This window comes from Rhinopithecus roxellana, chromosome 1 (genome assembly GCF_007565055.1).
Source record: "Rhinopithecus roxellana isolate Shanxi Qingling chromosome 1, ASM756505v1, whole genome shotgun sequence".
In the NCBI taxonomy this organism is placed as follows: domain Eukaryota; kingdom Metazoa; phylum Chordata; class Mammalia; order Primates; family Cercopithecidae; genus Rhinopithecus; species Rhinopithecus roxellana.
This window is the reverse complement of record NC_044549.1, coordinates 184,727,084-184,748,850: the sequence shown is the minus strand read 5'-3', so window position 1 is coordinate 184,748,850 and position 21,767 is coordinate 184,727,084. Positions and strand designations below refer to the sequence as shown.

At 36.9% G+C, this 21,767-nt stretch overlaps 1 protein-coding gene across 3 annotated transcripts in view; it reads left to right on the top strand.

Annotated features, from left to right (window-relative positions):
• Positions 1-21,767, top strand: part of STAG1 (stromal antigen 1) — a 418,468-nt gene that overhangs the window by 249,787 nt on the left and 146,914 nt on the right. For all 3 annotated transcript variants that reach the window (XM_030934393.1, XM_030934385.1, XM_010364825.2), the window contains 2 exons: positions 7,266-7,417; positions 9,812-9,885. In XM_030934393.1, the coding sequence (XP_030790253.1) occupies positions 7,268-7,417; positions 9,812-9,885 (224 nt within the window). In that variant the 5' untranslated portion in view covers positions 7,266-7,267. The remainder of the gene's footprint in view (positions 1-7,265; positions 7,418-9,811; positions 9,886-21,767) is intronic.

The window sequence follows — 21,767 nt, the reverse complement described above, 5'->3', positions numbered from 1 at the left end:
AAAATAAGCATTGTTAAAATAAAGTACTATAATCACCTCTCTCTTAAAAATCTAGTTTGTTCCACTATATCAGACATATTTCCAGGGTGTATAATAATAGTTTTCAAAGGTATAATAGGTGTCACTAAATATAAATGCAGTTTTTTACTTTTTATGTTTAGCAAGACAGAAATGCGAATTGTTGGGTTATTGATTAAAAGGGTCAATGTCCTCAGTCTTCGTTTTAGGCATCCCATTTCCTGTTGAACTCTCCTTTTGTTCCAGTGTTTTCTTCTGTGTTTCTACTCTACTATTTTTTTAATTGTGATTTTAAATACTTTGACACTATATTTTTAATGTTCTTCACACTCTTCATGTCCTCACTGCCTTTATTTTTCCCACTTAGATTTTATCATTCTTTATTATAATCACATCCTCCTTCATACCATCAACTTCCTTGATTCAGTCTTCCTCTTTCATATTCTCTAGGAAAACCCCATATAACTGTCTGTCCCATACCTGCACCAGAGCTGAAAATGGCTGGAGAAAAATACATACCATAAGGGCTGGGCTTTACCTTTTTTCCCAAGTGGTACCTTAATGCTGCCTAGCAATCCCCTTAGAGTATTATACTCCAGGGTTATTTCCACATCCTAACAAAATTGTTATACTTTCTCCTCAAAGCTACATTTCCTATCTAGTCTTCACATTTAGCTGATTATCTTGCCTGTTTAATCGAGATAGTCGAAAGAGAATCCTTCAGGGATTAAACCTACCTATCTAGCTGCAGTTTATACTAATATCCTCTATCCGTTTTATTACTACAGTGGCCTGTAAGGCCAATCCTTGTATTTGTGCAGTGAGTCTGATCCCTTTTCACCTTCTCAAGACCTTTGTCTCTCAAGTTGTTCTCACTCTCGTTACTTAAAAATTTCCCCCTTTTATTAGATAACTGTTACTATTTTGCTAACATACTCTTAACAGCTCCCATCTTTTAGGAAGCCTTTGTGTTCTCGGTTCCCCCAGAGAAACAGAACTAAGAGATATTCTTGCATCTCTCTCTGTCTCTCTCTGTCTCTCTCTCTCTCTCTTTGTCTCTCTGTCTCTTTCTCTCTCTCTCTCTCTCTCTTTCTCTCTCTCTCTCTCTCTCTCACACACACACACACACACACACACACATTTCATTTCATTGATGTGGTTCAGCACAATTGTGGGAACTTGCAAATTGGAGATTTGTAGGGTAGTCCAACAAGCTGGAAATCAGACAGGAGTCATGCAGTCTTGAGTCTGAGATCTGTGGAGTAGGCTAGAAGCTCAGGATTTTATTTACGTATTTATTTGTTTTAGAGATAGGATCTCACGCTGTCACCCACGCTGAAGTACAGTGGCACAGCCATAGCTCACTGCAATCTTCAACTCCTGCGTTTATGTAATCCTCCCACCTTGGCCTTCCCAGTAGCTGAAACTACAGGTGCACGTCTCCATGATCGGGTAGTTTTTAAATTTTTTATAGAGATGGAGTCTTGCTATGTTACCCAGGCTGGTCTTGAACTCCTGACCTCAAGTAATCCTGACCTCAAATAATCCTTTCACCTCTGCCTCCCAAAGGTCTGGGATTACAGACGTGAGCCATTATGCTCAGCCTAGGACTTGATGTTGCAGCCTTGAGGCAAACATTTCCTCTCTAGAAAACCTGTTTTTTCTCTTAAGTTTTCAACTGATTGCATGAGACCCACTCACATTATTGAGGGTAATCTCCTTTATTTAAAGGAGATTGTAGATGTTAATCATACAAAATATCTACAAAATTATTTCAAGGTGATACCTGCGTTAGTGTTTGATTAAGTAGTGTTTGATTAAGTAATTGACCATGATAGTCTAGCCTCGCCTGGATACATAAGACTAACCGTTACACTGTACCTTGTTTCCTCACATCCCTCTAGCTCCAGTCTCATTTTTCTCCTTTTCTTTACAGCAAATCTCAGAATTATTTATATTCACTCTCTCCACTCAGTCTTCTCCTATTAGGTTTCTGTCTCTACCACTTCACTGCCTCTCCTGTTGAGGTCAGCAGTTACCTTCTTATTGCCCAAATCAGTGAGCAGCTCCAGTTGTCATCTTTTTTTCCTTTGGAAAGACACAGCTACCTTTTTTTCTTTTTGGAACACCGTCTTCACTTGTTTTCTGGAGTACCACATTGTCCTGGTGATTTTAGAAAGCTAAACTGAAAATACTGAATTATCTTGAGACTCAATCTTCAGACAGTTTTTTTAATGCATTCACTCCTAATTGAATAAAGTGAAAACCAATTTCATAGACATTATTTTTATTTAAAAATATTGATGAGGAGGAAAATTATAGTTACATGATTTAAAATTCAGAGTATGCCAGGCGCTATGGTTCATCCCTGTAATCCCAACACTTTGGCTGATGTGGGAGGATCACTTGAGGCCAGGAGTTCAAGACCAACCTGGGCAATATAGTGGGACCCTCATCTGTACCAAAAAAAAAAAAATTTTTTTTTTTTTAATTAGCTGGGCATGGTGGTAGTTGTAGTCCCAGCTACTCAGGAGGCTGAGATGAGAGGATCACTTGAGCCTGGGAGATCGAGGCTGCAGGGAGCTGTGATTGCACCACTGTGCCCTGTTCTGGGTGACAGAGCAAGACCTTGTCTCAAAAAAAAAAAAAAAAGTAAAATTTTATATGGTGAAATGTTACTCTTTCACCACTGTCCCCGACCCTCAAATTAGCTCCTTGAAGACAACCAAAGTTGCCAAAGTTCCTTACGTTTTTGCAAACATGTTATATGCAAATAATAGCAAATACACATTCAGTGAGAGGCAATAGGGTGTGGTGTTTAAGAGCTGGGACTGTGGAGCAAGACTGCCTGTGGTCAAATTCTATCTCTGCCAGTTACTGTGTAACCATCAAGTCTTTTGGCTGATCTGTGCCTCAGTTTTCTCTTAATGTAAAAAGGGACTAATAATGATAGTACTTCCTTCGTAGATTTGTGAATTGTATATGGATAAGTATGTTTATACAGCTTGGAAGAGTGACTGGCACGTAAAAATAAATAATACATTATTTTGCACAAATGATAGCATGTACACACGGTAAGGCTATTTTGTCTGTTATTTTTCCATCAACAAATATCTTAGTGATCGTTTGTTTACAACACACAAATAATACCACCTTTTTCTAATTTCCATCTAGTTTTATGGTTCTGAATACCAGTATCTTTGATAATGACTTCCAAATGTGTATCTACTAGACATTTCCACTTACATAACTAATAAAAATATTTCTAATTATCTTTGCCCTTTCTATTTATCTCATTTCCTTCATTGTAATCTAACAAATTCTCTCAGCGGTATTTTCTTTCCTTTTCCTTTTCTTTGTTTGATTCTTTCTTTTGTTTTGTTTTGTTTTTTTGAGATGGAGTCTTGCTGTATCTCACAGGCTGGAAGACTGGAGTGCAGTGGTGCAATCTCAGCTCACTGCAGTCTCTACCTCAATCGCTAATCAAGCGATTCTCCTGCCTCAGCCTTCCAAGTAGCTGGGATTACTGGCGTGCATCAACACATCTGGCAATTTTTTTTGTTGTTGTTGTATTTTTAATAGAAACGGGGTTTCACCATGTTGACCCGGCTGGTCTCGAACTCCTGACCTCCAGTGATCCACCTGCCTCAGCCTCCCAAAGTGCTGGGAATATAGGCGTGAGCCACCTCGCCCAGCCTAGTATTTTCAAAATACACTTCATATCTAACAATTTCTCTCTACCTATTGCTGCCAACTTAATCTAACCCAGCATCATTTAACTGAGTTGCCAAAGGCGAAAAACTTAAGACTCATTGCAAACTTTGAGCAAAATATTTTCAGCTCTCCCTCACTGCTCCTATTTCCAGTTTTACTCTCCTATACTCTGGTCACACATCAGTTTAAAGTCTAATTCAGGCTATTTCACACACTCCACATTCTCTAGGAGATCTTACGCAGTTAGATTTAATTCACGAGCCCTAAGGAGAGGATAGGTTAACTGAATTCTAGTAACACTCTTATAATCTGGCCTCTTCCTTCCTTTTAAGTATCCTCTTCTGCCTCTGACTGCCTGTGTGCTCCAACCAGACTAAATATTATGCTCTATAGTGAATACCCTCCTCCCAACAGTTTACCTTATAACTGTTCCTGGAAAACTGTTTTGCTGTGGAATCATGTGACCATTCCTTCACTTCATGCTCAAATGTCAAGGCCTCAGAGAGGCCTTCCCAAAAGACCATCTAAAATAGCACCCCCTTCACTCTCTAATATTTTTACCATACTTTTTCTTTATAGCACTAATCCTTAACCGACGTGTTTTTTTCATTTGCATATTATCTATTCATTTATTGTCTTCTTTTCCTCACTAGAATGTAAAAATCACAGAAGCAAGTACTTTGTTTTGTTCACTTATGTATCCTTATACTAGAACAGTGCTCAGTATGTGCTGGATTGTTAGATGAATGAACAAGGATTTTAAATAAGTGCTTCTTTAGCTATGATGAATGGCCAGTTTTTAATTACAAATCTGTCGCAACCTGGTACTTTTGTAAAATGCAGTGGAAATAGTATATATGTATGTATTAGTGTCATGTTATTAAAATCAACAGGCATTAAATTGTCAGATTGCTATAAAAATTTCTAAATGTTTTCAGTTGTTTGCTTATAGTGAACTTCTAATAAACTTGTTGTGGTCAGCACCTATTTGCAGACCACACTCTCAGTACCGCTGTACTAGAACATATTTACCATTTTATAGTCAGCAGTTAAAATGTGAAAGCTGAATGAAGGACGTATTCTTCTCCTTGCTAGACAAAAAGAAGCCACTTAAAAGCTGATGTCACATTATAATGGCTGAATTCCTGCAGGATTATTAACTTATAAAAAGGTTTTGTTAGTAGTACCAGGAAAATTTAATAATACCAATTCTATGCAGGGATAAGTCTTTTTCAGTGGACTCAATTAAAACATCATAATCTTGATTTTATGTCTATCGTTTAGTTTGAGGTTTGTTTTAATAGCTGTTTATGTGTTATTCAGTGAAGTCTCAGTTTTACAGGTTTAAAAATATTTTATCTCAGTAAACACTGCTGTATTATACCTAATATGCTTCCGAAGATATACTGATCATTTTTTACATGTCTTGTCTGTTTTAGTTTGTTGATTACTGTTTATGTATCTGGGATGGAAGGAGAGTCATTAAATAATGACATTTGGAGTTTGGGATCTGGGTTCACAAGAAGTTATATAGCTGAAAGTAAAAGCTATGAAGTTTTTAAAAAGCCGTGCCTCAGTTTCCACTGGTGAATTGCAACTAGAGTTGGTGTTAATTTTAATGCTTTTCAGCTCCTGGATCTTCAAGTCATTTTGCGTTAGATATCTGAAGGTAGATACTAAATTAAGTTCCTTTGGGTGTCACTTCATATGCTCAGAACAAACACTGATAAACTAGTATTATCAACTTGATAGTTTGAATGCTCCAGATTTCTCTTGTCTTTGAGCTGTTCTCTTTCCTTATACAGTTTAATTTTACAAATTCTTTTAAACTTCCATAGTGTAGTCCAATATACTACTACTGGCAACACACAAAACTCAAAATCACTATCTTATATTTTGAAACACAAGACTATTTCTCAATTTAGTGTTTGAGACACTATCACAGGGAAAGAAACATTTTAATTTAATGCATTTCTAATGCAAAAATCCTGAAAAATCCATTTCTGGTCACTAATTTAAATAAATTTGTTTTTCAGGATTTTTGCATTTTAATTTTTACATGTAATAGTCACTAACTTAAACATTTGTTTTTCAGATTTTTTATCTTACATTTTGGTTTAAAGACAGCAGCAATTATTTAATAACACAGAACTCATCAAAATGTAGAGTTTCCGAATAACAAATTGAGTGTGCATGTAGATAGAAATACACATACAGCATACATACATACATACATGTATTTAGAAAACATACATGTTTACATACGTAATTAAGAAAAAAATAGGCCAGGCATGGTGGCTCATGCCTGTAATCCCAGCACTTTGGGAGGCCAAGGTGAGCATATCACCTGAGGTTGGGAGTTCGAGGCCAGCCTGGCCAACATGGTGAAACCCTGTCTCTACTAAAAAATACAATAATTAGCTGGGCGTGGTGGTGCATGCCTGTAATCCCAGCTACTCGGGAGGCTGTGGCAGGAGAATCACTTGAACCCAGGAGGTGGAGGTTGCAGTGAACCGAGATTGCACCATTGCACTCCAGCCTGGTCAACAAGAGTGAAACTCCACTTCAAAAAAAAAAAAGAAAATGAAAGTTTATAAACAGTGTATGCTTGCTTTTAATTATATGGGTATGTTTGCAGATAAATGAATCAGTTATTCTAAAACACTGAATAGTTCAATTTTTTAAATAACTGAATGCTCATATTTGCACATGAATAGCCTAAAAGGAACAAAAAGGGGAAATTATTTACCACTACAAACTCTCTTGTTCCTCTGCCTGTATTTCCTATATTCTCACTATCTCAGTAATGAAAACAAATATGAAAAGACGGAAGTTTGAGGTGTGTGTCATACAAGTTTGTCAGAGGATGTGAAACAAATTTGAAAGTAGTAAGATTTACAAATACAAGTGAACATTTAAAAGTACATTATCACTGTGGCTGGGGAGGATAGGTCAATTGGAAATTCACAAAGTACATTTTTAATGTACTTTTATGAGTTTGGTAGGATCAGTATGTTTTTCAGGGTTTGGAGGTTGTGCAACTCTGAGGTGAGGAACAAAGGGAGAGGACCATATGTGGGGGTAAAGATCACAAATTGATTGTAAACATTTAAAACATCTAAGATACCTTTGACACATTTAAGTAAAGGTACTAAGGATGCATTTATATATACTCATATTTGATTATCAGAAGAGAGGTTTAGGCTTGATTAGTGTGCCCTTAACGTGTATATTTTTAGGAGTGGGGGAAAGGAGTTGTTGAAGATGATACTACTAAATTGCTTTCTTCTGTTAGTTAGGATGAGGCTGTGTTTAAATGGAAAGTGTTAACAAGCCAAGCTGAGGTAGAGAAAATTATGTTGCAGATGAGTTTATTTCTATACATTAGTTATCTTTTATTTAAACTAAAATTATGCCTGAGTTGTAAAACAGAAATTCACTAGTTTCATTTCTTCATCCTTTGGGTTTATTTATAATCTTAATATGGATAAAGTTTTGATTCATAGGTATTTTAATATTTCTTCATTTCATAGCCATGAAGCTCATGACTGCTCTGGTGAATGTTGCCTTAAACCTCAGTATTCATCAGGATAATACCCAGAGACAGTATGAAGCTGAGAGAAATAAAATGATTGGGAAGAGAGCCAATGAAAGGTTGGAGTTACTACTTCAGAAACGCAAAGAGGTAAGTTGGCAACTGATGATTTTATGTTCTGTAAATGTGTGGAATATATATGACATTAGTACTTTTTATATCTTCTGTAAAAAAGTTTATACATATATTTAATTAGGTTATTTGATGTCAGGGTTTCCAAGTGAAACTGGAGTGTTCATTGGTGATCATGTAAGTGCCGTCTGATGGCAGAAAGGAATCATAGAACATGTCTGTTTTTGAAAGAAGTTGATCTGGGAGTTAGGCCACTCAAAAAAGTAAGGCTATAGGCTCAAAAAGTATGATTAATACTAAAGTCAGAACTGGGAGCCAGCAAAGCTACATTTCCAGGAAAAAGCCAAAGGCTACATACTAGCTGATGTATAAGGCACTCCTATGCATACGATTGGTCCCAGTTTTATAGTGACTCCTGTGAATAAGATTGGTCTCAGTTTTACAATGACATTTTCATATATGTGTTAAAAATGATTTTATACTTTTTTTTTTTTTTTTTTTTTTTTTTTTTTTTTTTTTGAGTTGGAGTTTCGCTCTTCTTGCCCAGGCTGGAGTGCCATGGCGCGATCTTGACTCACTGCAACCTCCGCCTCCCCAAAAGCGATTCTCCTGCCTCAGCCTCCCAAGTAGCTGGGAGTACAGGCATGCGCCACCACACCTGGCTAATTTTGTATTTTTAGTAGAGACGGGGTTTCTCCATGTGTTGGTCAGGCTGGTCCCAAACTCCCAGCCTCAGGTGATCCATCCACCTCGGCCTCCCAAAGTGCTGAGATTACAGGTGTGAGCCACCATGCCCGGCCTATACTGGGTTTTTAATAGGAAACATTTTTATTTATCCAATGCTACATAAAATCTTAGATCTGCACTATTAGTCTATCTTATAACTTGAAAAAAGATTATCACATTATTGCAAGGGAATTATGTATGAATAATAACTTAATGGGTTCATAACGGGCAAGAAAAAGCAGCACTGTTTTGATTAAATTATTAGCCATACTGTATTAGTTTGATAGGGCTGCTATGACAAAGTACCACAAACTGAATGACTTAAAAAAATAATATTATTATCTCGCAGTTTTGCAGGCTAGAATTCCAAGATCAAGGTGCTGGCAGGGCCATCCTCCCTTGGAAGGTGTTAGGAAGGATGTGTTCCAGGCTTCTCTCCTAGTGTCTGGTAGTTGCTTGGCTGGTGGCAGCATAATTCCAGTCTTTGCATGACATTCTTCCTGTGTGTATGTCTGTCTCCAAATTTATTCTTTAGGACATCAGTCGTATTGGATTAGGGTCCTACCCTACTCCAGTATGGCCCCATCTTAATGAATTAAATCTGCCACAGTCCTCTTTCCTAATTTCACATTCTGAGGTACTCGGGGTTAGAATTTCAACTTACAAATTTTTAAGGAGCGTAGTTTAACCCTTCACACATACCGTACTTGAAATATTATAGAAGTAAGTACTAGAGCTGGGCTTTTGTAAGTACTGCTGACTCAGAAATATATGCCTTTTATAAAATAATTAGTTTTTATATGATAAATGCAATAAAAGTAACTTTTAACACTTGGAGGAAGTTGCAGAAATTTGAATGATTTGCTATAAAATTATTCCCAAAATTATTTTGGTAAAACCTGAAACAAAGCATACAGCAAAAGAATAAATCTGAGGGAATCTTATTGTCACATTCATGTATGTAGTAAAAGCAAATATTTCACTGAATATTACTATACAGTAAATTATAGAATAAATTAGAATAATAAATACCACCTTGAATGTAATTCAATGCTGTTGTTGTTTTTGAGTAATAATAAATACAAATGTTAACTCTGATCAGTTTTGTTGCCTGAAATTCATATCTTTGCCATAGATATTTTTTATTTTGTTACTGTACTTCACCATAAGTAGCCAGGATCCTTTTTATCTTCTGTTAACCTCTTATTTTGGGAATGTGACCTGCTCTCTGTTACAGGCTAGTGAGATGCAGAGTAATGTTTGGATACATTAGATGGAGTAGGAAGTTTCTTTTACAACACCAAATATGTTAATTAGGGATGTTTCTTTAACCAAGAAAGGCAAAACCAAGCCCAGGGACCTGATTTGGACAGAAGAGGTCTGTTCCTAAGGCAGATGATATTTCAGAGAGAGGAATCTGACCACACTTAGCTATGCCACCACTCCTTGTTTGTCATTGTGAAGTTTGTGTCTAGAGAGAGACAGTGGAAAGTTCTAAAACCAACATGATATAAATGTATAGGAATAATGGAAATATACTGGTAATTTCACACATCTGTCATACAAGTGAGAAAAAGGATTGAAAACTACCCAGAATGAGAATAACCGGGATTTAAAAACAATTGGAACTGTTCCTTCCAAATAAAGTGACCAATGTTTCAATTTATATATATTTTTTCATTTCAGCTACAAGAAAATCAGGATGAAATCGAAAATATGATGAACTCTATTTTTAAGGGTATATTTGTTCATAGATACCGGTAAGAGATTTTAAAAATAATTTTGAAGGCTTTTCAATTAAATATTTATTGATTTTTTTGTTTGTGTGTGTGGCCCAGGCTAACTGTAAAACTCACTAATTATGACTTGTGTTTTGTTTTCTGCAAAACAACTTTGGCTGTCAATGTCACACGACAACTATAGAAGAAATTGCATGACTGCTGCCACTACCGCTGTTACACTCTTCCAAATTCAGAACATAGGCCGTTGGAAGTAGCTTATGTACTTGGATTTATACTAATGGAATATTAATTAATAGAATCATAAACTAATGTGGCTTTAATAAGATATTCTTGTTTTCACATTTAAAAAATGAAATGCCCTGCTTCTTGCTCTGTGGTACTCATTTTGTTCCATGGGCAAATTAATAATTAAAAAAAAAAAAAAAAACCTATGTGAAGCTGGGTGAAGAGAGGACAGAGAAGGGCACCCCCTGCAGTTAATGCAACAATTATATCTTCATTCTTAATTCCTTTCAGATAAACACATTGAAATAGAAGCTGTTAGCAAAATATTTTTGTCATCCTCCATTGCAAATGATTTTAGTTTGTCTTTCTGTGAAGCCCAAGAACCTGAAAAACACTAACTATATTGTAAAAGAGCATATTTTACATTGAATGAATGAATCATATACATATACTTGTTACCTTCTGTTGATTAGATGTGATGTAAGTAGACAGACAATAAATAGAAGCACTGTTTTCATACCCATTTGAGAGTATATTTGGCTAATTAATATAGAGCGGTGGGATGTGGTGGCTCATCCCTGTAGTCCTAACACTTTGGGAGGCTAAGGTTGGGGGATCACTTGAGACCAGGAGTTCAAGACTGCGTCTCTACAGAAAATTTAAAAATCAGCCAGGTGTGGTAGCGTGCACTTGTAGTCCCAGCTACTCAGGAGGCTGAGGTGGGAGGATTGCCTGAACCCAGGAGGTCAAGGCTGCAGTGAGCCTTGATTGCGCCATTGCACTTTAGCCTGGGTGACATAACAAGACCCTGTCTAAAACAAAACAAAGAAATACACACATACACAGCTGACCTTTGAACAACATGGGTTTGAACTGCAAGAATTGCCTGTAAACCATTTGTTTCCAACTAAACACAGATTGAAAATACAGTATTTGTGGGATATGAAACCTGTTTATGTGGAGGGCTAACTTCTTGAATATGCAGATTACTCAGAGACAGCTGTGGTATTTTTGAGTATGCATGGATTTTGCTATATGTGAGCAGTCCTAGAAGCAATTCCCTTTGTATACCAAGGGGCAGCTTTGTGTGTGTGTTTGTGTGTGTGTGTGCGCGCGCGCGCGCGCGTGTGTGTGTGTGTGTGTGTGTATCTGTTTGATAATTTATTTTAATGGAACTTAAACATTTTAACCGAAAGAACAAAATGTTCTTTTGAAATAGGTCCAAGGCTTTTATGTTGAGTATGGATTGTCTGATTGGAGTTTTATGTTTGCTTTCTTGGACATACTGCATGTATAACATGTTACTAATATATTTGTTTTAAAAAGAACTAGAATTTCCATATACCTGCCATGCAGTCTTTGTTTTTGTTTTTTGTTTTTTGTTTTTTTTTTTACTGCAACTTTATGGAGGTATAATTCACATAAAATAAACTGCACATTTACGTTCATAATTTGATGAGATTTTGACATACATACACCTGTGTATACATACCACCACCACAACCGAGATAATGAATCTCTCCATTGTCCTTAAGTAATTCAAGTGCCAAGTTTTCTAATGGCACTTTGTAACTCCTTTCTATCTCCCTTCCTGTCGTTCTGCCTTGCCATCATCCTCAAGCAAGCATTGATGTGCTATCTGATTTGTTTACATTTTCTAAAATTTTATACAAATGGAATTATACAATATATCTTGGGGGTTTTTTGTCAGAGGGGGGGAATCTGGCTTCTTTCTCTGAACAAAATCAGAGTTTTTTTTAATCATTGAATGTGTTGCTAGCTGTAATACACATTATATATATATACACACACATATATATGTGTGTATATATGTGTGTGTGTGTGTGTGTATATATATATATATATTTTTTTTTTTTTTTAAGATGGAGTTTTGCTCTTGATGCCCAGGCTGGAGTGCAATGGTGCGATCTCGGCTCCCTGCAACCTCCGCCTCCCAGGTTGAAGTGATTCTCCTGCCTCAGCCTACTGAGTAGCTGGGATTACAGGCATGCTCCACTACGCCCGACTAATTTTGTATGTTTAGTAGAGACAGGGTTTCTTCCTGTTGGTCGGGCTGGTCTCAAACTCCCGACCTCAGGTGATCTGCCTGCCTTGGCCTCCCAAAGTGCTGGGATTACAGGCGTGAGCCACAATGCCTGGCCTACCTGTAATATTTTCATAGATGCCCCTTATCAGATTGAGGAAGTTTCTTTTTATTCCTAGTTTTCTTAGAGTTTTTATTAGGAATATATCTTAGATTTTGTCAAATATTTTTCTGCATCTATTGAGATCAGTATGTTGTTTTATTTTTTAAAGACTTAATGTGATGAATTTGTTTATGTTCAGATGTTAACATGAACACATAGAGTAAAGCCCATATGCTTGTGATATGTTATCTGTATATTGTTGGATGTGATTTGCTGAGCTTTTTCTAAGAATTTCTGCATCTGTGCTCAAGAGGGGTAAATATCTCTAACTTTATTTTAATGAATATCATTGTCTGCCTTTGTTACCAGGGTAATGCTGGCCTTGTAGATTGAGTTGCAGTGTATTCTCTCTTCTTTAATTTTCTCGATGAGTTTGATAGAATTGGTATTATTTCTTCTTCAGATAAGAGTTCTACCATTGGAGCCTAGAATTTTCGTTGCAGAAAGATTTTTAACTATGAAATTTCTCCAGTAGTTATAGGGCTATTGAGGTTATCTATTGTTCCTGAGTAACCTTTGGTAGTTTATGTCTTATAAGATACGGGTACATTCATCTAGGTTGTTGAGTTATATTAAAAAACTATCAGCATAAAGTTGATCATAATATTGGTAATTTAACATCTATCTCTCTCCCACTCCTTTTCCCCCTGTTTTCTTCCCCCCTTTCTCTTTTCATTGTTCAGTGTATGTGGAGCTGTTTTAATCTTATTTTATATTGGATTTTTCTATTATTTTTGTTTTCTATTTCATTGATTTCTGTCCTTTATTTCCTTTCATCTGCTTACTTTGAGTTTGACTTCCTCAGCTGTTCTTAGTTTCTCAAGGTAGACTTCGAGGTCATTGATTTGACCCTTTGTTTTTCTAATAAGGGAATTTACTCCTATAAATTTTTTTAAGCACTGCTTTAGCTATGTGTCCTAAATTTGGATATATTGTATTTGCTTTTTTATTTAGTTCAAAATACTGTCTAGTTTCCTTTTTTATTTTTTGTTTAACCCATGGATTATTTTGAAGCATGACATTTAGTGTGCAGATATTTGAGGATTTTCTAGATATCTTTCTGCTATTGATTTCTAATTTAATTTCACTGTAGTCAAAGAACATAGTTTGTGTGATTTGAATGCCTCTGAATTTATTGAGATTTGTATGAGACCCACAATAAACTCTATCTTGGTGAATGTTTCATTTCCTCAAGAAGATAATGTATATTCTGCTTTTGTTGGCTAGTGTCTTATACCAGTTAGGTCAAATTGGTTAATAGTGTTATTCAAGTCCTTTCTCCTTTTTCTGTCTCTTTATTCTAACAATTATTAAGAAGGGTTTTATAGGAGTACTTTGTGTGTTTTTTTGTTTGTTTGTTTGGTTGAGAAGGAGTCTCGCTCTTGTTGCCCAGGCTGGAGTGCAGTGGCACAATCTCAGCTCACTGCAACCTCTGCCTCCCAGATCCAAGTGGTTCTCCTGCCTCACCCTCCCAAGTAGCTGGGATTACAGGTGTGCACCACCACACCCAGCTAATTTTGTGGGTTTTTTTTTTTTTTTTTTTTAAAGACAGAGTCTCGCTGTGTCGCCCAGGCTAGAGTACAGTGTCACGCAGTCTCTGCTCACTGCAAGCTCCGCCTCTTGGGTTCACACCATTCTCCTGCCTCAGCCTCCCGAGTAGCTGGGACTACAGGCGCCTGCCACCACGCCTGACTAATTTTTTGTATTTTTAGTAGAGACGGAGTTTCACCATGTTAGCCAGGATGGTCTCGATCTCCTGACCTCGTGATCCACCTGCCTCGGCCTCCCAAAGTGCTGGGAGTATAGGCATGAGGCACTGCACCAGGCCCTAATTTTGTATTTTTAATAGAGGCGGAGTTTCACCATGTTGTCAGGCTGGTCTCAAACCCCAGACCTCAAGTGATCCACCCACCTTGGCTTCCCAAAGTGCTGGGATTATAGACATGAGCCACCGTGCCATTCATGCCACCACACCCGGCTGGTATTCTTGATACAAGTTCGTTAACAGATGTATAGCTTTCTTTCATTTTCTTAATGGTGACCTTTACAGAGCAAATGTTTTCAATTTATATGGCCCAATTCATTAGTTTTTCTTCTGTGGTCATGCTTTTGGTATCTGTGAACATTGCCTAACCCTAAGATTTCTTCTGTGTTTTATTTTAGAAGTTTAATCATTTTATCTCTTCTATTAAAGCATATGAACCATTTTTAATTCAATTTTTGTACATGATGTAATATAAGGGCAGAAGTCTACTTTCTGCATACAAATTTTCAGTTTTCCTAGCACCATTTAATGACAAAGTATCCTTCCCCAATTGAATTACTGTGCCATCTCTCTTGAAGATGAATTGACCATAAAAACAAGGTTTTATTTTTGGATTTTCTGTATATCCTTACACTGATACCAACTGCGTTGAGTATGCTTTAGATGAGCTTTTAAAATTAGATAAAGTTGTCTTACTTTATTCTTCGTTTTCAAAAAAATTTTGACTAGTATAGATTCTTTGCATTTCTATATAAATCTTAGGATCAGCTTGTCGATTTTTGAACAAAAGTTTCTGAAATTATCATAGGGATTGTAATGACTCTCTAAACCAATTTGGGGAGAATTAACCTCTTAACAATATTTAATTTATTCCTTATCTTAAGGGGGAAACAATCAGACTTTGAAATTAGGCATGATGTTATCAACTGTTAAGTTTTGTATAGATACCCTTTAGTAGGATGAGGAAATTTACTTCTAGTCTGATTTGTTGGGTGTTTTTATCATGATGGATTGATATTTTTCTGTATTTTTTTCTGGTTTGAATGAGGTGGTCATGCAGGTTTTTTCTTTTATTCTATTAATATGGTGTATTGTGTTCATCGATTTTCAGATATTATACCAACCTTGCATTCTAGGAGAAATTCCACATGGTCCTGATATACAGTCCTTTTTATATGTTGCTGGATTCAGTTTGCTAGTATTTTGTTAAGGATTTGTGCATTTACTTTCATAAGGAGTAACAGTGTCAATACTAGCCTTATAGAATACACTGGGAGCCATTCTTCCTGCTCTGTTTTCTGAAAGAATTTATGAAGGATTGGTAATATTTCTATGTTGGTACAATTCAGCAGAGAAGCCCCTTGATCCCAGGCTTTTCTTTGTGTAAAGAGTTTTAATTACTAATTCAATTTACTTTATGTATCTATCCTGAATTTTTTTTATTTTGTTTTGTTTTTTGTTTTTTATCAATTTATTTTCTTGAGACAGAGTCTCTCTCTGTCACCCAGGCTAGAGTGCAGTGGCACAATCACAAATCCCTAGAGCCTCATTCTCCTGGGCTCGAGCAGTTCTCCTGCCTCAGCTCCCAAGTAGCTGGGACTGCAGGCAAACTCCAGCATACCTGGCTAATTTTTTATTTTTTGTAGAAACTAGAGCTCTCTATTTTGCCCAGAATGGTTGAGAACTCTTGACCTCAAGCAGTCCTTGTGCCTCGGCCTCCCAAAATACTAGGATTATAGGTATGAGTCACTGTGCCCTGCACACTGCCAGATTTTTTGTTTTTGAGTCAGATTTGGTAATTTGTATTTCTCAGACAATGTCTATTTCATGCAAATTGTAAATTTAATGGCATAATATTATTCATAATATTTTGTAGTCATTTTAATTTTTGGGGGGTTGGCAGCCCCCTTATTTATTCTTGTGTGATTTGTGTCTTCTCTTTTGTCTTTCTCCATCTCACTGTAAGTTTCAGTTTTGTTGATCTTTTCAAATAATAATGGACTTGTAGTTTTGTTGGCTTTCTCTTTTTTATTTCCTTGATTTATGTTTCAATATTTATTATTTCTTTCTGTCTGGTTGCTTTGGTTTTAATTTGCTTTTCTTTTTTGGAGACAGGATCTCGCTGTGTTGTCCAAGCTGGAGTGCAGTGTCATGATCATTGCTCACTGCAGCCTCGACCTCCTGGGCTCAAGCAGTACTCCCGCCTCAGCCCCCTGAGTAGTTGGGACTACAAGCACACATCACTATGCCTGGCTAATTTTTGTTATTTTTGTAGAGTCAGGGTTTGGCCCTGTTGTCCAGGCTGGTCTTCAACTCCTGGACTCAAGTGATCCACCCGCCTCAGCCTCCCAAAGTGATGGGATTACAGGTGTGAGCCATCCTTTGCTAATCTTTTCATTTTGGTTTGGTTTGGTTTTTTTGAGACAGGGTTTTACTCTGTCACCCAGGTGTGAGTGCAGTGGCACAGTCAGAGCTCACTTCAGGCTCAACGTCCTGGGCTCAGGAGATCTTCCCACCTCAGTCTCCTGAGTACCTGGGACTATAAGCACACACTACCATACCTGGTTAGTTTTTTGTATTTTTAGTGGAGGCGAATTTTCACCATGTTGTCCAGGCTGGTCTCAAATTCCTGGGCTCAAACGGTCCACCAGCCTCAGCCTCCCAAAGTGCTGTGATTAGGCGTGAACTATCATGCCTGGCCTAATTCATTTTATATCCTTGCTCCTTTCTGAACTCCCCTTATTAGCTCTAAATATTCCACAAAGCACTACTGTAGCCTAGCTTCATTTTCTTGTCCTTCCTTTGTGCTATTATTGTCGTATATATTTTGTCTACATTAGTCACTAACCCACCTGTACATCATTTTTTCAGTGTCAGTCATCTCTTAACAAAATTAAGAGAAGAAAATACACTTACTGTCTTCTAATTTACTTTCTTGTTAACATTTTTGATGTTCTTCATTTTTTCCTGTGGAATTTAGTTATTGTATCGTGTTATTTCGAAGGACTTCATTTTGTGCCCCTTGTAAGGTAAATTTTCCCATACTTACACTGTTAAATGGCATGTATATATCTGGGGGCAGTCTTAGGGCTCACCTTATGTTTTCCTCCCTCAGAGATTACCGTTCTACTCTGATAATCCAACATCTAAAAATCATTTTGTGCAATTTGGTTTTTGTTTTCATTTACTTTTTTCAGGTGAGAGCATAAATTCTGTCCATCTTGGCTCTGTCATGCAGTCTTGAATTCAGAATCCATATTTTTTGATTTTCTGTCAGTCTGTAACACCAGTATTTATTTTAATGACTCACCTTTGTTGAGTCTTGACAAAGCTTTCAACCTATTATCCTTGTAGAAACAACAGTTATTTAATTTCTTACTGTTACAGTGTTGATTTGCATTTTATTTAATCAGACCTTGCATAAACTGGTATTGGATCTGCAACTATTCAAAACTAGAATATGAGTGTAGTTGAGAATGTGACCTACTTAGCAAAAGTGATCAGCATGCTATGGATACTAATCATTGAACCATAAGTATCAGTCTACATTATTGATTAATGGGAGATATTACTGCACGTACTGGAAGTAGTAGGTACTATGCAGAGATGGCACTTTAAGTTACCACTTTGTGTCCCACTTACCGCCATCCACTTCCAACAAATTTGATTTTTTTGTTTTTTTGTTTTGTTTTGTTTTTGAGACAGAGTCTTGCTCTGTCGCCCAGGCTGGAGTGCAGTGGCGTGATCTTGGCTGATTGCAGCCCCCACCTCCTGGGTTCAGGTGATTCTCCTGCTTCAGCCTCCTGAGTAGCTGGGATTACAGGTGTGCGCCACCTTCCTCAGCTAATTTTCTATTTTTAATAGAGACAGGGTTTCACCATGTTGGCCTGGCTGGTCTTGAACTCCTGACCTCAGGTGATATTTCTGCCTCAAGCTCCCAAAGTGCTAAGATTACAAGTGTGAGCCACCGCACCCAGCCAACAAATTGGATTTTAATCTGTATGCTGCTAGATCTAAGTAATCATTTACAGTAAGTATGGAGGCCAGAAGAATGTGTTTTCTGACTGAATCCTTGTGGTATTGCTTAAGTCTAGAATTTGGGAAACTACCTCAGACCAAATGATCAGTTTCTTGAACAAGTAAATGGCAAATAATAAGAACCAGGGAATGTAAAAACACAAAATACTGAATGTAAAAGACACAAATTCATATTTAATAAACAGGATATATTTTAGAATGTTGAGGAGACAGTGAATTAGAATGTAATACTGAGGAATTTACCCAGATCACAGTAATAAAGGGATAAAAAGATATGGACGGACCTTTCTGATATGGGAAGGGTAGTGTCAGACACTTCGTCGGTCCTTTAAAAACAAGTTTCAGAAAATGAGAGAAGCCCTTGATCATGATGGTGTGCACCTGTAGTACTAGGTACACAGGAGGATGAGATGGGAGGACTACTTGAGCCCAGGAGTTCCAGGGTGCCGTGAGCTGTGATCAAGCCACTGCACTCCAGTCTGAATGACAGAGCAAGACCCCATGTCTAAAAAAAAGATACATAGAAAGAAATGTATTAGAAGTAGTACTAATGCGTACAGTGTTATAAAATTAAACAGAAACTTCAGATTAAAAAAACTTAATGAGGCCGGGCGCGGTGGCTCAAGCCTGTAATCCCAGCACTTTGGGAGGCCGAGACGAGTGGATCACGAGGTCAGGAGATCGAGACCATCCTGGCTAACACGGTGAAACCCCGTCTCTACTAAAAATACAAAAACTAGCCGGGCGAGGTGGCGGGCGCCTGTAGTCCCAGCCACTCCGGAGGCTGAGGCAGGAGAATGGCGTAAACCCGGGAGGCGGAGCTTGCAGTGAGCTGAGATCCAACCACTGCACTCCAGCCTGGGCAATACAGCAAGACTCCGTCTCAAAAAAAAAAAAAAAAAAAACTTAATGAGTGCTGAGTATGTTAAGAAATATGTTATACATCTAGACATACCATAGTGAAAATGAAAACCATCAAAGATGAAGGCAAAGTTATAAAAGCAACCAGAAAGACTGTTATTTCAGTGATGGTAAAAGAATAACCAAGTCATTAGGCCATAAGGACAAACTTAATCAGAGGACAGATTTAAGTACTTTTGAGAAGATGAAAAACAGATGTCTTTAAGACTAGTTGAGTCTTTTCATTGTTTTATATTACAATGAAACCTTTCAGAATCATACTTTCAGAGCTGTTCTTATACAATACCATAGTAGGATTTATTCTGAACAAACTGTTATTCCATTATTTAAATCTTCTTCCTAATGTTTCATCTTTGATCTAATGTGGGGGTCAGGTTGCTAGTTAAAATGTAAATATTAATTAGAGGATATTTTTCTTTGAAAGCTAATGTATCTTTGATGTTTGATTTTTAATCTTATTAAAGCCTAAAATTGTGTTAATAGTAAAATATTAAGGCGTAATGCAGGGTAACAGATAGCCATATCACCTTCTCTGTATGAGACTCAGTGATGCAGTGCCTTTCTGTGTATTTTGCCACTGTTTTTACTTAATAAGCAACAAAAATGAGATGAAAAATAGTTTTATAAACTTGCTGCATTTTCAATACATCTAAAATAACTCTAGCAGTCAGGTGCGGTAGCTTACACCTGTAATCGTAGCACTTTGGGAGGATCACTTGAGGTCAGGAGTTCGAGACCAGCCTGGCCAACATGGCAAAACCCTGTCTCTACTAATAATACAAAAAAACAGGGTGTGATGGTCTGTGCCTGTAATCCCAGCTACTCAGGAGGCTGAGACAGGAGAATGGCTTGATCCCGGGAGGTGGAGGTTGCAGTGAGCCAAGATTGTGCCACTGCATTCCAGCCTGGGTGACGGTAGTAAGATTCCATCTCAAAAAATAAAATTAAATTAAATTAAATCTAAAATTAAATAACTCTAGTCAGCCTGAAATAATAAATGAAATATTTGTATTTAATTTTTAAACAAGACAGTTTCAGCTCTTCAGGTTTACACTTACACCTTACTACCTTTCAAAAGCCTTCCTTGACCACCTTCTCTCCTCTCCATTTTACATGCTTCTGTGTTTTCTATAACACTCTTTACTAACATTCAGCACTCACTAAGGTAGTATTTATTTTAATCATCTTATTGTAAGTTAGGGTCTCTGTTCTTAAGTTCTTAGTCTAATAAAGGAAACAGTATGACTTTTCTGTAATTCTTTCAGCTATTTCTTTCTCACTAGGCTATTTCATACCAAAAAATTCTCTATAATTGTTCTATTTTGGAAAATGTGATTTTTTTTTTTTTCCTCCCAGCCTAATCTTAGTGTTAAAATTGGTTGAGACCTGAATTCACTGGGTGCTGCAATTTAGATAGTGTGCCTTTTTTGGCCCATAATTATTTCTCCCTCTGGAGCTCTCATGAGATTCCTTGTACATGAGCAATAATTGTGAGTGTCAGAATATCCATATTAGCTAAGCATTGTTTTTGAAATTTGTATTATAGTCATTTTAATTTAGTCTGCATCCTTACTGGAAAAGCATCCATAAGGGTAGTACAAGAAACATTTAATTAAAATTCACTGGAGTTCAACTTCATTTTGTTATATGCAGAAAATAATTAAACTTCCATCTGCTGAGAAAGTAATCCAATGAAAACTTAAGTCCAGATACCAAATTAAAGGGTTATGTTCTCCCCAAAAGGATACATTGTAATGATCAATATTAGGTAAGTTTTTCATAGAAGCAAACATGATCATTCTTTTATGTTGTAAAATAATACAAAATACAATATAAAATGCAATAATACAAAATACAGAATAATACAACAAGCGTATGCTGTAAAAAAATACAACAAAGGATTAATAGAATTGCAACTGAATTATTCTTTTATAGTTCCTTTTCTTTCTTTGAGTTTCCAAGTAAAGCCTTCATGTTTAGTTTTTCATTTCAAGGCCTGAATGCTAGGATGTTGTAAAAATTAGTCTGTCTTATGATTGTCTTTATTCCTTTCCTCTTACTATCTTTTGCCCCCTTGCATTACTCTTTGCTTTGGATGCTCCCAGATGCCTCAGTTAGACATCTTTCTTAAAGGGGGTGAGGCTATTGGAAATAGAGATTAGTTGTTTAAAAATAAATTTAATATGAAAACATAAAAATTGGAGGACTCTTATGTATGAGGAAATATGTTTATGTCAAAAGATATGTTGTAATCAAATCAGGGATATTTAGAATTATACTGCACTTTTATTTTATACTGCATCTCCTTGAATATACTGTTAGTTCCTGGAGAGCAAAAAAACAAATGTCGAGTAATAATAGCAATCACAGAACTGAGACGTCACTAGAGCGTGAAAGAATAATCAGTGTAGGTAATCAGAGTAGAATTCAGGGTATTATAGGCATAGGGATAACCACAAACGTGTAGGTGCTGATGCACTTGAGCTATTTGGACTAAATAATTCTATAAGTTGATTGGTTATGATTATATTTGTAAGAGCCTTTAATAATAATGAAAACTAAAAATTTTAATTATCTTTTGCCGTGTAACAAATTACTCCCAAACTTAGTGGTGTCAAACATTTATCTCAGGCTGGGAGCAGTGGCTCACGCCTGTAATCCCAGCTGTGTGGAAGGCCGAGGCGGTTGCATCACCTGAGGTCAGGAGTTCGAGATCCGCCTGGCTAACATGACGAAACCCTGTC